The sequence below is a fragment of the Mus caroli genome, chromosome 9 (assembly GCF_900094665.2).
Source record: "Mus caroli chromosome 9, CAROLI_EIJ_v1.1, whole genome shotgun sequence".
NCBI lineage: Eukaryota > Metazoa > Chordata > Mammalia > Rodentia > Muridae > Mus > Mus caroli.
In genome coordinates this window covers 34,184,440-34,198,838 of record NC_034578.1, presented here as the reverse complement: position 1 = coordinate 34,198,838, position 14,399 = coordinate 34,184,440, and the positions used below count along the sequence as shown (strand labels likewise).

The 14,399-nt window shown below is 37.8% G+C and overlaps 1 protein-coding gene across 1 annotated transcript; it reads right to left on the bottom strand.

Moving 5' to 3' along the window:
• Window positions 1-10,218: 10,218 nt before the first annotated feature.
• Window positions 10,219-11,154, bottom strand: LOC110302120 (olfactory receptor 145-like). The gene has a single exon (XM_021172902.1). It carries the CDS (start codon window positions 11,146-11,148, stop codon window positions 10,219-10,221), a length of 930 nt encoding a protein of 309 aa, XP_021028561.1. The 5' UTR covers window positions 11,149-11,154.
• Window positions 11,155-14,399: the final 3,245 nt, after the last annotated feature.

The window sequence follows — 14,399 nt, the reverse complement described above, 5'->3', positions numbered from 1 at the left end:
AAGACTAGCTCTCTCCTTAGTTTCAGTGGTCAGAGTACTCTGTGCAGGCAAGCTCTCCTCTTGAAGGAAAGGTGCCCAGATATCTGGTGTTTGAACCTGCCTCCTGGCAGAAGTTGTTTTCCACTCACCAGAGGTCTTAAGATCCCCTGGAGGGTCCTGTGGGGACTTGGGGGTGTCCAGAGACTCCACACGCAAGGAACCCCCGTTCTCTCTTATTTCTAAAAACCCACTGAATAATGCCAACATTTCCAGTAAGAATATGAGTTTAGGCCTATCTATGTGAGTATAAGTAACTCCTCAGGAGAAATTTTCTTGATAAATACTTTGTACTGAGTTAAATCAAGATCAGACACACACTTTAAATAAGCTTATACCCCTAGTGAAATAGATGAAAAAGAAAGTCGTTCCACATCTTCCTACCAAAAATTGGGGTTGGGGGAGGCAGAATTAACTCTACCACACTTTCAAAGAAGAGCTAATACCAATAATCCTCAAATTATTCCAAAAATAGAAACAGAGGAAGAAACATTGACAAATTTATTTCATGAGGCTACAGTCACCCTGAATAACAAACCACACAAATACTCAACAAAGAGAGAGAATTAGAGTCCAATTTCCTCATGAATATTGATGCAAAAATACTCAGTAAAATATTGTAAACCAAATCTAAGAACAAATTAAAAATAATACCCACCATGATCAAGTAGGTTTCATCCCAGGAATGCAAGGATGGTTCAGTATGCATAAACTAATAAATATAATCCATCATATAAACAAACTGAAAAAGATAGAAAACCATGATCCTCTAACTAGATACAAAAAAAAAAAAAAAAGGCCTTTAAAAGAATCCAACACTCCTTCTTGTTAAAATTCTGAAGAGATTAGGGATACAAAGGACATTCCTGAACATAATAAAGGCAATTTAGAACAAGCCAATAGTAATCATTATATTATATGGAGACAAACTCAAAGCATTTTCACTAAAATCCACTAGAAAGAAGACCAGGTTATCCACTCTCTTAATATTTATTCAATATAGTACTTGAAGTTCTAGCTAGAGCTATAAGACAGCTGAAGGACATCAAGAAGTTACAAAAGGAAAAAACTAAAGCATTCTTATTTGCAGTTGATATAATAGTAAACATAAATGACCCTAAAAGCTCTGCTTGGAGAATTTCTACAGCTGATAAACACGTTTAGCAAAATGGCTGGATACAAGATTAACTCAAAAAAAAAAAAAAAAGTAGTTCTCCTATATACAAGTAACAAATGCTCTTAACTAGAAATTAGAGAAACAGCACCTTCCACAATAACCTCAAATAATATAAAACATCTTGGAGTAACTCTAATTAACTAAATAGAGACATTGTGTGATTAAAAAAAAAAATCAAATCTCCCCCTTTCCTAGGAGAGGATGGAAGGGAGGGGGAGAGGGAAGGAGAGAAAAAGGGAGAGAGGAGGGAGCATACCATGGGAAGGATTCTTACTGAGCTCTTCCAGGACTTATAAGTTACATGTGATTACTATCTTAGCAGGGAGCAAATGACATTGTTATAAATAGAAAACTCTCCACATATCTAAGTAGCTGTCTATGGTCCTGAGAAATTCCATTGTTTTCCAGGATCCAAAAAAAGGTTAACTTACTTAGAAAATATGTGCAATGACTCAAGTGAGCTCCAGTTGTAGAGAGACATGCTCTCCTTCCTATGTAAATATTAAAATTGAAATAATAAAAAGTTTGGTCACTTAATCTTTGACAAGGGAGCTAAAACCATCCAGTGGAAAAAAGACAACATTTTCATCAAATGGTGCTGGCACAACTCTCAGTTATCATGTACAAAAATGTAAATTGATCCATTCTTATCTCCTTGTACAAAGCTCAACTCTAAGTGGATCAAGGAACTCCACATAAAACCAGAGACTCTGAACCTTACATAGGAGAAAGTGGTGAAAAACCTCGAAGATATGGGCACAGGGGAAAATTTTCTAACCAGAACAGCAATGGGTTGTGGTGTAAGATTGAGAATAGACAAATGGGACCTCATAAAATTGCAAAGCTTCTGTAAGGCAAAAAATACTGTCAATAAGACAATAAGACCACCAACAGATTGGGAAAGAATTTTTATCAATTCTATATCAGATTGGGGACTAATATCCAATATATATACAGAACTCAAGAAGATGGACTCCAGAAAATCAAATAACCCTATTTAAAAAAAATGGGGTACAAAGCTAAAGAAAGAATTCCTAACTGAGGAATACCAAATGGCTGAGAAGCACCTAAAAAATTGTTCAACATCCTTAATCATCAGGGAAATCGAAATCAAAACAACCCTGAGATTCCACTTCACACCAGTCAGAATGGCTAAGATCAAAAATTCATGTGAGAGCAGATGCTGGTGAGTATGTGGAGAAAAAAAAACACTACTGCACTGTTGGTAGGATTTCAAGCTGGTACAACTGAAAGAAAATAAAACTTGAGACCTGTGATTCATGTAATTTATGTCAAATAGCCCAAAGAGTTGTTTGTGAGCTTTAAAACCTGGGGCTGAGAACATAGCAGAACAGGCCAAGACATGCCCTGGCAGGCCCATTGTTACATGTCCAGACTGGCCCGGCACCTCCCTATCTCCCACCCTTCTGACCTAAGTTAAATGTTAACAGGCTGCTAATGTTTAAATGGACCAATCATGTGAAACCATGCCATTTCCTCCCCCAGCCCCACTCCTTTTCTATAAAAACCCCTAGCTTCCAAGCCTCGTGGTTGAATTCAGTTTTCTCCTTTGTAAGATACATTTTGACCTGGAGCTCCGCCTTTAAACTACCTCATGTTGTTACATCAAGGTGTTGTGTTCTGTTCGTGATTCTTGGGTGCACGCCGAATCGGGAGTTGAGTGGGGGTTTCCCCACTAGGTTCTTCACAACCACTCTGGAATTCAATCTGGCAGTTCCTCAGAATATTGGACATAGTACTACTGGAAGATCCAGCAATGCCTCTCCTGAACATATACCCAGAAGATGTTCCAACTTGTAATAAGAACACATGCTCCACTATATTCGTAGCAGCTTTATTTATAATAGCCAGAAGCTGGAAAGAACCCAGGTGTCCCTCAACAGAGAAATGGATACAGAAAATGTGGTACATTTACACAATGGAGTACTACTCAGCTATCTAAAACAATGAATTTATGAAATTCTTAGGCAAATGGATGGTTCTGGAGGATATCATCCTGAGTGAGGTAACCCAATCACAAAAGAACACACATGATAAGTGCATATTAACACAGAAACTTAGAATACCTAAGATACAATTTGCAAAACAAATGAAACTCAGGAAGAAGGAAGACCAAAATGTGGATACTTCCTTCATTCTTAGAATGGGGAACAAATTACCCGTGGAAGGAGTTACAGATACAAAGTTCAGACCAGAGCCTGAAGGAATGACCATCCAGAGACTGCCCTACTTGGGGATCCACCCTATAAACAACCACCAAACCCAGACACTAGGCAGATGTCAAAAAGAGCCTGCTGACAGGAATCTGATTTAGCTGTCTCCTGAGAGGCTTTGCCTGTGCCTACCAAATACAGAAGTGGATGCTCACAGTTATTTATTGGACGGAGCACAATGTCCCCATTGAACAAGCCAGAGAAATATCATGTGAGCTGAAGGGGACTGAAGCCTCATAGGAGGAAAATCAATATGAACTAACCAGTACCACCCAGAGCTCCTTGGAACTATACCACCAAAACACATGGTGGAACTTGTGGCTTTAGCTATATATGTAGTAGACTATGGCTTAGTCTATCATCAATGGGAGGAGAGACCCTTGATCCTGTGAAGGTTCTATGCCCCAGTATAGGGGAATGCCAGGACCAGGAAAGGGAGTGGGTGGGTTGGGGAGCAAAGGGAGAGGGAAGGGGACAGGGGGTTTTTGGAGAGAAAACTAGGAAATGTAAATAAAGAAAATATCTAACAAAAAATTAAACTAAATTAAATTAAAAAAAACAATATCTTCTTTAAAAACAAAAAAGGGGGAATTATACCCTCTGAGGTCACCAAAATTATATCTTTTCTTTGTCTTGTTTTAAACTTTTTTTTCAAACTGATGCTAAAGGTCAGTCTGCAGAGGATTGCAATTGGCATCATGTCCCTTCCACCTTATATGCCATGGTTAAATGGTGGAAGCCCCTAACTAATACCTGGAATAATCCAGATCCCATTTTAATACGGAAGAGAGGTTCTATCTGGGTTTTTTCATGAAAATAAGACAGAGCCCAATGACTGTCTGATAGATTGGTTCATCAAGTAGACTCAGATCCTCAGTGTTCTAGTAAGTATGATTCCAATTATGAAGAAGGCTAAAAATATTTACCATCCAGATGAGTTAATTTGGATCATAGCTTCCACTACTTCCTGAGACATAACAGTTTTTGCTGTTGATTCTCAAAGCCACCTCCCCAACACTGGGAGGCCTGGCCTTGTATCTGATCCTTGCTAATTTACAACTGAATTGAGTACCTGGGACATCCCCACAGACAACCTTAATCCTATTTGCTCTTAACTTTTGACTTTGTCTTTTAAGCAGATCATTTACCTTCAAACAGGCTCACCTTCAGCAAAGCTCAGTTATAGCAGTTATTCATTGCTATGAAGAAATGCATTGAGTGCATGTTGTGGCTTTGATCTGAATGGGAAAATGGTATGCTATGAGACCAGGCAGTCAAAGACAGGCCACTGAGTTCTATGCTTCTTATCAACCTAAGACAGAGGCATGTGCCAAAAGATTGTGTTTGTTCATAGTAAACACTAAAAGGCTGTGTTTGTTCAAAGAAACACAAGCAAGCTGTGCTTGTCCTCTGGGAAGGGTAAAAGAGAGTAGAAACTCAGTCCCAAGCCAGGCAAGGCCTCCAGTCACCATAGTTTCTATTAAATCTTATGCCCCAATCCAGATAATTTTTAATAAATAAAAAGGGAGGAAGTTTACCCTTCCCCCAGCCTTGAGCAGGCTGACTCAGCCCTTGTTTGCCACAGTCAGCTAGCCCACCTAAGGTGGAGTCTGCTGACCTAGGTGAAGTCTATTGTCCTGCCACTTCCTTCAAGAAGCTACTACCTGCTGAGCAGCTGAGCAGCTGAACTTGTCTTCCTAATGAGATCCTGGCAAAGTGGGCAATGGGTTTCCCCCTTTACATTTCAGAATTTAGAATTAAATATTGAGCCTTGATCAGAGAACTTTTTTGTCTTGGCTCATTATTTCTCTCACCATCCTTCCCATCTGTCTTCAGCTTTCCTTTCAGAAACCCAGTAACCCTTGACTGCTGGTGGCTACATGTCAGCACTTCTGTGAAGATCGGTTCTCTCCTGGGTGGGATTTGGGGCAAAAGGGACTTGGAACAGCCTTAGTTCCTGGGAAGATATGGGGACCAGACATATTCTTTTCTTGGTTTCTCTAATGTTCCTGTGCCCTGTGTGCTCCTGGCAGGTCCCACATTCATCAGTAATTGGAGTGAAAATGGTAATCTCACCTCTGAGCTCATGAGTGAGAGCAGTCCTTGGAGACCAGCCCTCTCATGTCGGGATTTGGGTGCAGAGGGCTGTGGAACAACCTGAGCTGCTGGGCAGAGATGGAGAACAGAAGGATTCTGTCCAGACATAAATTCTTAAGTGTCTGTTAACCTAAGTAGACCTTGGGTAAGGAGTAACATGCTATAGGTCTTTGACCAAACTGCTTTGGCCATTGACCTGCTGCGTTATAAGATAGGGATATCTTTTTTGGTGCTCATAGATATGGCCCTACTTCTTTAACATTTCATATACTTCTCGATATTCTCAAAATGAGCTGGTTAGCTTGCTGCCTCTCCAACAACAGCACCACCAGAAGTATCTCTCTAGCAGGTCTCTGACTATCCCTCCATGGTGTTGCCACATGCAGGAGGCAGAGACAGCTCTTCTTTCATGGACATGGGGCCTGCTGGTCTGCACTCAGGCATCCAGAGAAAGCTATACTTATAACCCAAAGCAGACATGAGGCCCACTCTCACAAGTACCGTAGTAGGCAGAGTACAGTGCCACTTCTCCTGCTCTGACACCTTTGGGATTTGTTCAACTTTGCCTTCATTATCAGCTCCATTATTTTACACCGGTAAAGTTCATGCCTTACATTCCCAAGTGCTTTAAACAATGACTGGCAGGGCTAATTCCTCTGATTCTATGACTTCCAGGCCAGCTTCCCAAATGAAAAGGTGGCAAGAATCAAGAGAAAAGAGGGCATTATACTCATGTCCAAGCTCCCTCATTGCAAATGAGTGGCAGGGCCAGATAACCAGGGTACCCACCACAAAGTCCAGCTAGCAATTCAGTTAAAAGACAAACTAGAGATGTCAGACCCTGTTGATGACTATCAAGGTGGCAACAAAAAACCTGGCCAGAGATAAGCTGCCTGAAGCAAAGAGGTTACCTGGGTTGGTTTCTTCAATAACATAGCTTCTCTCATTTCCTTTCCTACTCATCTTTTCTTCTAGCAGTATTTTCTGCCTTAACTGTTTTTAAGGATTGCAAGCAGGGGTGTTCGATTAACTCAGGTATGTATCTTGCCATAGCCCTATATTTAAAGTAAGGAATAGAAGTATTATTATTATTACTACTGGAATATTACTGGAAGAATTTTTGCATATATAAAACCTGTGAAGATCAAACCCAGTGAATTGTGAGGACATTCAAATACAAGCATTTTGTTTCATCCATGACACTATTCTGAAAAAAATCTAACACCCAAAAGACCTGTTATTTAGCCTTTTAAATGAAGCAGAAAATTACTGAACATGGTAAACAAAACCTCATTTATAGTGACAAGTTTGAGGAATAACTTTATTAAAGTCTTTTATTTTTATCTTTGATTATCATTTTCTCTTTAATATTATTTTTCAAATTATACTGGTTTCTTGGGTATTATAGTAAAGAACATTAAAAGGTAAAAGAGAAAATTATCTATATTATCCACTCTGTAAATCTTTCTTTTTTATTTTTAATCATGCATTTTGTATATAAATGCTTGTTGGTGCAATTTTAATATCTTGTTAAAATTTATTGGTTTTAAACTCTGTTGTCTATAAACTAAGTTTTTATGACTTTTTTCTGATTCTATTATTTATATTTATAATACAAGATTTATCAAACAAGACCCATCCTAATGTAATATACCTTAGAGAACTGTTGTTGCTACATCGTCACCTTAATCAGAGGTGGAGAGGTTACAGAGTTGTTATTTCAAAACATCTATTTAACAAAAAGAAAGAGAGAGTTGAATCAACACTACAGATATAACATTGTAATAAATAACAATTACCTTTCTATAAATTTTCAGTTATCAACACTTTTGTTATAAGTTTAAGTTAACTTTTAGAAACAGCTTATAAAAAATTTTAACCATACTCGATGGACCTAAAAAGTAGTTTACACAATACTCTTACATATCTGAGATAAAGTTCATACTTCAGCAAAAGTCTTATTGAGTTAAATGAAACAAATATATTGATAAATAAATAGATAGATAGATAGATAGATAGATAGATAGATAGATAGATAGATAGATAGATAGACAGATAGATAGATAATAAATAGATATGAGAAGTATCAATTATCTTCATTGGGATTAGTCTACCTCTTAGGTATTTTAAAGCACACAGTGTCTTCTGCTGTGCTATTGTGATTTTTCAGTCCTTGTCACAAAGTCAAGTGACAAACCTGACACAAGACAGAGTTTTAGAGAAAACTTTGAAACAAGCATGACTGGAAAAGTATGGTGCTCCTGCATTAGCTTTTCAATAAAGCAGAACAGTATAAAACATTTTAACATTATCCCTACCTAAAATCCACCTGAATCCCTGAAACTGAATATTTTCACACATTGTTTTAATTATCTCAGGAACAATAAGCAACATAACATGCAATTCACTCAACATTACAACAAGTTCATAATTATGCAACAAAACACATGACAATCAAACAGAAGCTTAGAAAGAAAGTTCGTGAGGTCAGAGGACACCATACAAAACCGAATATTTGATGGCCACCTTTTTTCATATACACAAGTTTCATTTCAGCTTATCTGTGTTTTCCTCAAGTACAGAATCTCCCAATTTCTCAGACCCCATATCAGGAGGCCTCAGGGAACCAAACAATGAGGGTGAGCAGTATCCAGGTTGAACCTCTGACTTGAAAATTAAGTTTACATCCAGTTTTTCCCCAATTCCACCTAATGTGCACCACAGACAGGATTCATAACTACACAGCTGAAGGCTGTTGAGCTCTACTTTTTTACATTGTAGGCACAGAGAAACTACCAGTGTTGTCTCTAAGCACTGAGCCACTCTAATTTATTTCAGGTCCAAAGTGGAAGCCTAAAGGGCCCGAAGGCATATCACAAAAATTGGAAGCTCTAGGTGAACACCCACACACCATTGGAATGGCAAAATATTACAGGCCTGGGGTGTTAACCAGTCTGGCAAAAAAAAAAGAAAAAAAAAAGCTTTTATTTATTTGGATAGCCTTTGGCTAGGGCTATACATGGGAGTAAGGATTTCAATGATATATCACCAAGATACAAAAGACAGAGGTTTCTAAAGACAGTTTAAAACATAAGGTTACATCCCAACTATATGCAGGCATACACCTTGCAATCAGGAGATTACATTATTTTTACCTACACATTTATCTTTGCCTAGGTACAACCATGTCTAAGTACAATTACAGCATTTAGAAAACTTATGTCAGGAAGATTTCCTGGCTTTCTTGAGCAAGCACGCTTTGTTTACAAAAGCAGAAGCAAGTGTTCACATTGGGCCCATTGCTGTAATGAACAGCAGTTTCTTTAAAGTTATACAATAATGGCCCATAACATTCCATAACCTTCCATCCATTCTGGAATCACTGGAGTGTTCAGACTAGAGGCAATTTTGTTTCATAGCTCTCTTGATCACACTAAGTTATACTTAAAACATAAAAATCCATCACATAGTAAAGTTGCTTAGTCAAATTCTTTCCACTGGAAAGATAGTAAGTCTTTATATAGAAATACCTACCCTCAGGTCCATGAGGGGAAAATCTACAATAAGTTTCTGTATCTTAAATGCTGCAAATTGCTGTTTGAGAGGACTGGAATCAAAACAGACTCATCAACTCCTCTTTACCAAACTGCTTTAAGACAATGAGAAAAGACCAGAGAGAAAAGGGCATTCATTTCTCCTTTTTACCTCAGCCTTTTGAGAAGTAAAGCAGCCTTTATAATGAACTCTCCTTCAATTCATTCCAGACCTTTACTAACTGATGTAGTGAGACCCTGTCTCTGAGAGAGCCACATGAAACATGTAAATGTACCTAGTTGCAGTGGTGACTGAGATGTACCTCAGTGACAGGACACTTGCCTGCCATGAAAGACATATAATGTCCCCAAACACACATGACAAAATAATAAAATAAGCATGTACACTTAAATAAATCTCCCAATATTTACCATTTCTGAGTATAATATCATCCAATCTATTATACTTAAATGTTCATGACTTCCAAAGAGAAAGGCTACCTTACTGGTAGTTGGCTACACAAATATGTTTGTCTTGTTTAGAATGCCTTAAAAGATATGAATGTTTTGGAAAATACAGATAAATTATTTTCTCTATCTTAAGAGGATGACCCATTAATCATCTTTCACTGTCTTTACTTCTGAAATTTCCTCCAAAATTAATTTAGCTATACAAATGTAAAATAACTTTGATTCCACACAATTCTTTTTTTTATTAGATATTTTCTTTTTTACATTTCAAATGTTATTCCCTTTCCCAGTCCCACACTGCAGGATCCCCCTATCCCATCCCCCTTTGCCTGCTTCTAGGAGGATGTTCCCCCACCCACCCACTCCCTCCTCCCCACTCTGGTATTCCCCTACACTGGGGTATTGAATCTTCACAGGACCAAGGGCCTCTTATCCCACTGATGCCCGAAAAAGCCATCTCCTGCTACATATGCTGCTGAAGCCATAGTGTTTAAAATATTTGTTATTTTAATTCCTGTCACTATTGATTTTTAAAAAATGTGGGTTAAATCCAGAAACTCCTTGATGTAAGCAAATCCTATGTCAGTTACCTATTATACCAATAAATCCTCAGAAAATGTAAACCTCAGATGCCATAAGATTTTAGTTCCATAACAAATATAGATTCTACTTAGGTAAAACACCTTTTCATCAAAGTTTTTCTAAGTGCAAGGTAGACATCCTTATTCCTTATACTGTAGATGAAAGGATTCAGCATTGGGCCCACAATGGTATAAAAGATAGTAGATACTTTATCATCATCCTCAGATGCACTAAAAGGCTTAAGATACATGAAGGCTGCAGCTCCAAAGAAAAGTGAAACAGCAATCACATGGGAGCCACAGGTACTAAAGGCTTTTGACCTACCATCTGCAGAATGGATGCTGAGGATGTTGGAAAGGATCAAGGTGTAAGAAATAAAGATTGTCAGTGTGGGAACTATGACATTGACACCCACAACAATGAAAACCACCAACTCATTGATGGTGGTGCTTGTGCAGGAGAGTTTGAGGAGAGGAAGTACATCACATGCATAGTGATTAATGATGTTGCCATCACAGAAGGTCAGACTTACCATACTACCAGTGTGTGCAATGGCTTCCAAAAACCCCATCACATACACACCAACTGTCATCAGCAGGCAAACCTGATGAGAGATGGTAACTTGGTAAAGTAGGGGCTTACAGATGGCAGCATATCTGTCATAGGCCATTGCTGTCAAAATGTAGCATTCATCAATAACAAAGAAGCAAAAGAAAAAGAGTTGAGTCATGCATTCAGCATGAGAGATGGTATTCTGTTTCACAAAACCCACCAGCATTCTGGGGGTTATGACAGTGGAATAGCAGAGATCTGTGAAGGAAAGGTTGAAGAGAAAGTAGTACATGGGGGTGTGCAGGTGAGGATTCAAAACAATCAGGACAGTCAAGCCCAGGTTCCCCACCATGGATACAATGTAGATTCCCAAGAACAGGAAAAAGAGAGGCAGTTGGAGCTCTGGCTGCTGTGTCAAGCCCAGCAGGATAAATTCTTTCACTGAAGAGGAATTTTCTAATACCATTCTTTCCTGTAAGGACAGTCATAGTTATAACATTAAAATGGAATCCCAGCACCCTTCAACCTATCACATTAATACGAGGCTAAGAAACAGAATAGAAGGATAAATTCAAGCTCAAAATTCTCTCTTTCTTTACTACATTTTACAGGAGTTACAATACAGAAATTACCATAAATATATTGAAGCCATTTATCCTGGAATATTATTCAGGAAAACAAAAGGCCACCATTGCCTCTGTAGCATCTTGATTCTAGCTTTACCTTGACCATCATTCTCCTACTGCAGGCTCAGTGGTAATCTCAAAAGAGAAGATATAAGGCACATCAAAGCCTCACTGTGTTGCTCAGTTGTAGTTAGGGTTAAAAACATCAAGCAACTATCCAATTCAATACGTACCTTTGTACTTTGAGACCTGAGAAGTATCTTTACTGACATCTGTTCTCTCACAGGAGGGCAAGTACAAGTGATGTGAATGAGCTAAACAGTAAATGTACAGAAAAAAATTATCTTGTTATTAGATTTGGCTTTTTGGAGGTGAAAATAATTCATTTTGAACAGAGGAAAACAGAGCTCTCATTCCTCCAGGTTCTGAGGAGCCATGAATTCTGGATCATGATTTTTGATGTTGGCTTTTCCTACAATACCTTCTTTATAACAGAGGTTGGTAAATACCATCTACTGATGTCACAAGACCCTCCTGGTAATGACCCAAGAGTATTTATGATTTTGTATTCTTAGGGTCCTGATTAAAACTAGAAAGGCTTATGTTTCCCAAGTATTTTCTCGAGAGATTTGGATTTGTTGCTATGGTACTTGCAAATTACTTCAATAGTAATGATGTTGGCTCATTAGGATGTGTGCAATTGTGTTTTGTTTCAGAGTTCAAAATTTTTATATGCTCATACAATGGATTTTGATGAAGTTAAACCCTATGTCTTTCCCTCCAATTTCTTCCCCATCTTCCTATCACTATTCTCTCCTGAATTCATTTGTTCTTTTCATTTTTTTTAACCACCATGTCTATTCAGTATTACATCCTCTCTCTGTGTGTGTGTGTGTGAGTGTGTGTATGTGTATGTGTGTGTGTGTGTGTGTGTGTGTGTGTGTGTATGTGTGTATGCAGGCCTTCTATTTGAGAGCAGATATTTTATGAGAGCTACATCTGAAATTGACCATGTTTCTCCTGCCAATAGTTACTCAGCTAGATGTCAAAATCATGACCATATCTGTCCTCCATTCTTGGATCTTCTCAGGCTTGGTTTTACTCAGGTCTTATGCCTACAATTGTTACCACTGTGAGTTTCTTGAGAGTATTCAGAGAACATTGTTTTAATGTAGCCATGTATCACATCTGGCTCTTACAATCTTTCCAGCCCTACCTCCCAAATGATTCCTCAGACTTGGGTGAAGGATGTGGATGGAGTTCCCTTTTAGGACTAAACACTCATCTTCTATTATTTTCTCTCAATTAACTAACTATTGATATCTAGGTAATATCAATTTGTTGATAAATGAAGCATCTCTTATGAAGGTTGAGAGATGCACCAATCTATCAATATAATGGAAAGGCATTAGGAATCAATTTTATACTATATGCATAACAAGTAATAGCCACATATACTTCCCTAAGACACATTAACCTATCTAGCCTCAGCAATTGGCCACAATATGCATGGTTGGAATGAATTTTGTCTGTGGAGTAAGCCTGAAATTCAATCCAAATGTTGGTTACTCCTATAACACTTATGACAACATTGGACCAATGGATAGATCCTTCCAGGTCAGCCATTAATGTAGCTTTAAGAATTCACATCTGAGTAAAACTGATCATTACATTTCTCCTTTGATAGCAAGTATATACTTTTAGAATTATACATTTGAAAAATACCATATTAATCTTCGAACTTCTTACATAAGACAAGACCAACTTCCAAAAAGTGGCACACTGCTATCTTTTTAAATCACTCACAATCATTGAGAAATGGCTACCATGAAAGGAGTAGTTTCTCACTAATCTTCAAAGCATGCAGAGGGTAATGAGTGCTTATGATGAGTTAGTATAATACAAGTAGAATTATTATAACTTCTTTTCAGGTCTTTATGTTTGAATTGATTGTTTAGATTCTGGAATTGTATATAGATGGATATAATTTATTTTCATGCATGGAATTAACAAAGAATAAAAATGCAATAAAATATATGTAGACATAGGAATATTTTTAAGCACTCTAGACAATGGACTACTATGTAGATACAAGCTTACTTTCTCAGTGTTATGAGTTAATTATATGGTGTCTACTTCAATAGGACCTAATTAGCAAGTTTGGGGATAACCAAGAGCAGTGGCAATAGCTTATAATATTGGCTGTTCTATGGCACACTACTAGCAAACAACGCCACAAAAAGGAACTCATTCTTGGTTCTGGGTTTGTCTTTGATAGCCTATAATGTCTAAGAGAAACATTCTCTACCAATGATAGGGCAACTCTTTTTAACCATGAGTATACTGTAGGAAACTTGTATAGTAGTAGGATTACAAATGACTTTCCTCAAGGTTACTATTAGTTAATCCTCATCACACTCACACCTCTCTTCTGCTTCCCATTTACTCTTGAATCCAACCCTTCCTGATTTCTTATTCTTCGTACTTCCATCATATCTCTAGTGCTCCATTTTCACATACATTTTATTATTGCCACTTTAGACACACTCCAAATAGAAAAGCATGAAAACTGGATTCTCCATACTTTCTACCACTAGATGAAATCTTATATGCTTCCTTACAATGTCTTCTTTCATAGATATCACACATACTTCTTCTTCCAGGTCCATAACATCAAATGACAATTTGTTGTTGTTTTTTTTTTTTTCAAGGATAGCTAATAAAACACTTAAAGCAATCAAATTTTACATATCCATGGGATGATCTATAAATGTGTAGAAAATAATGGATAAATGAGTATCTCTTTCCATCCCTCTATGAAATCATACTAGCTATAACACAGAATATTTCCTCACAGGGAAAGATCCACATTGTGTCATTGATTTTCTTTATAGACAAGACTGTCTACTAGGACCACATCCATAAGACATGTAAACCCAATCCTTATTTTCAGATTCCTTTACATTGGACTTCAGATCAGAGTTACTGAGCTTAGAAGGCAACGAGGATGAACAGACAACAGGCAGAAAGAAAGAGAGAGAGAGAGAGAGAGAGAGAGAGAGAGAGAGAGAGAGAGAGAGAGAGAGAGAGA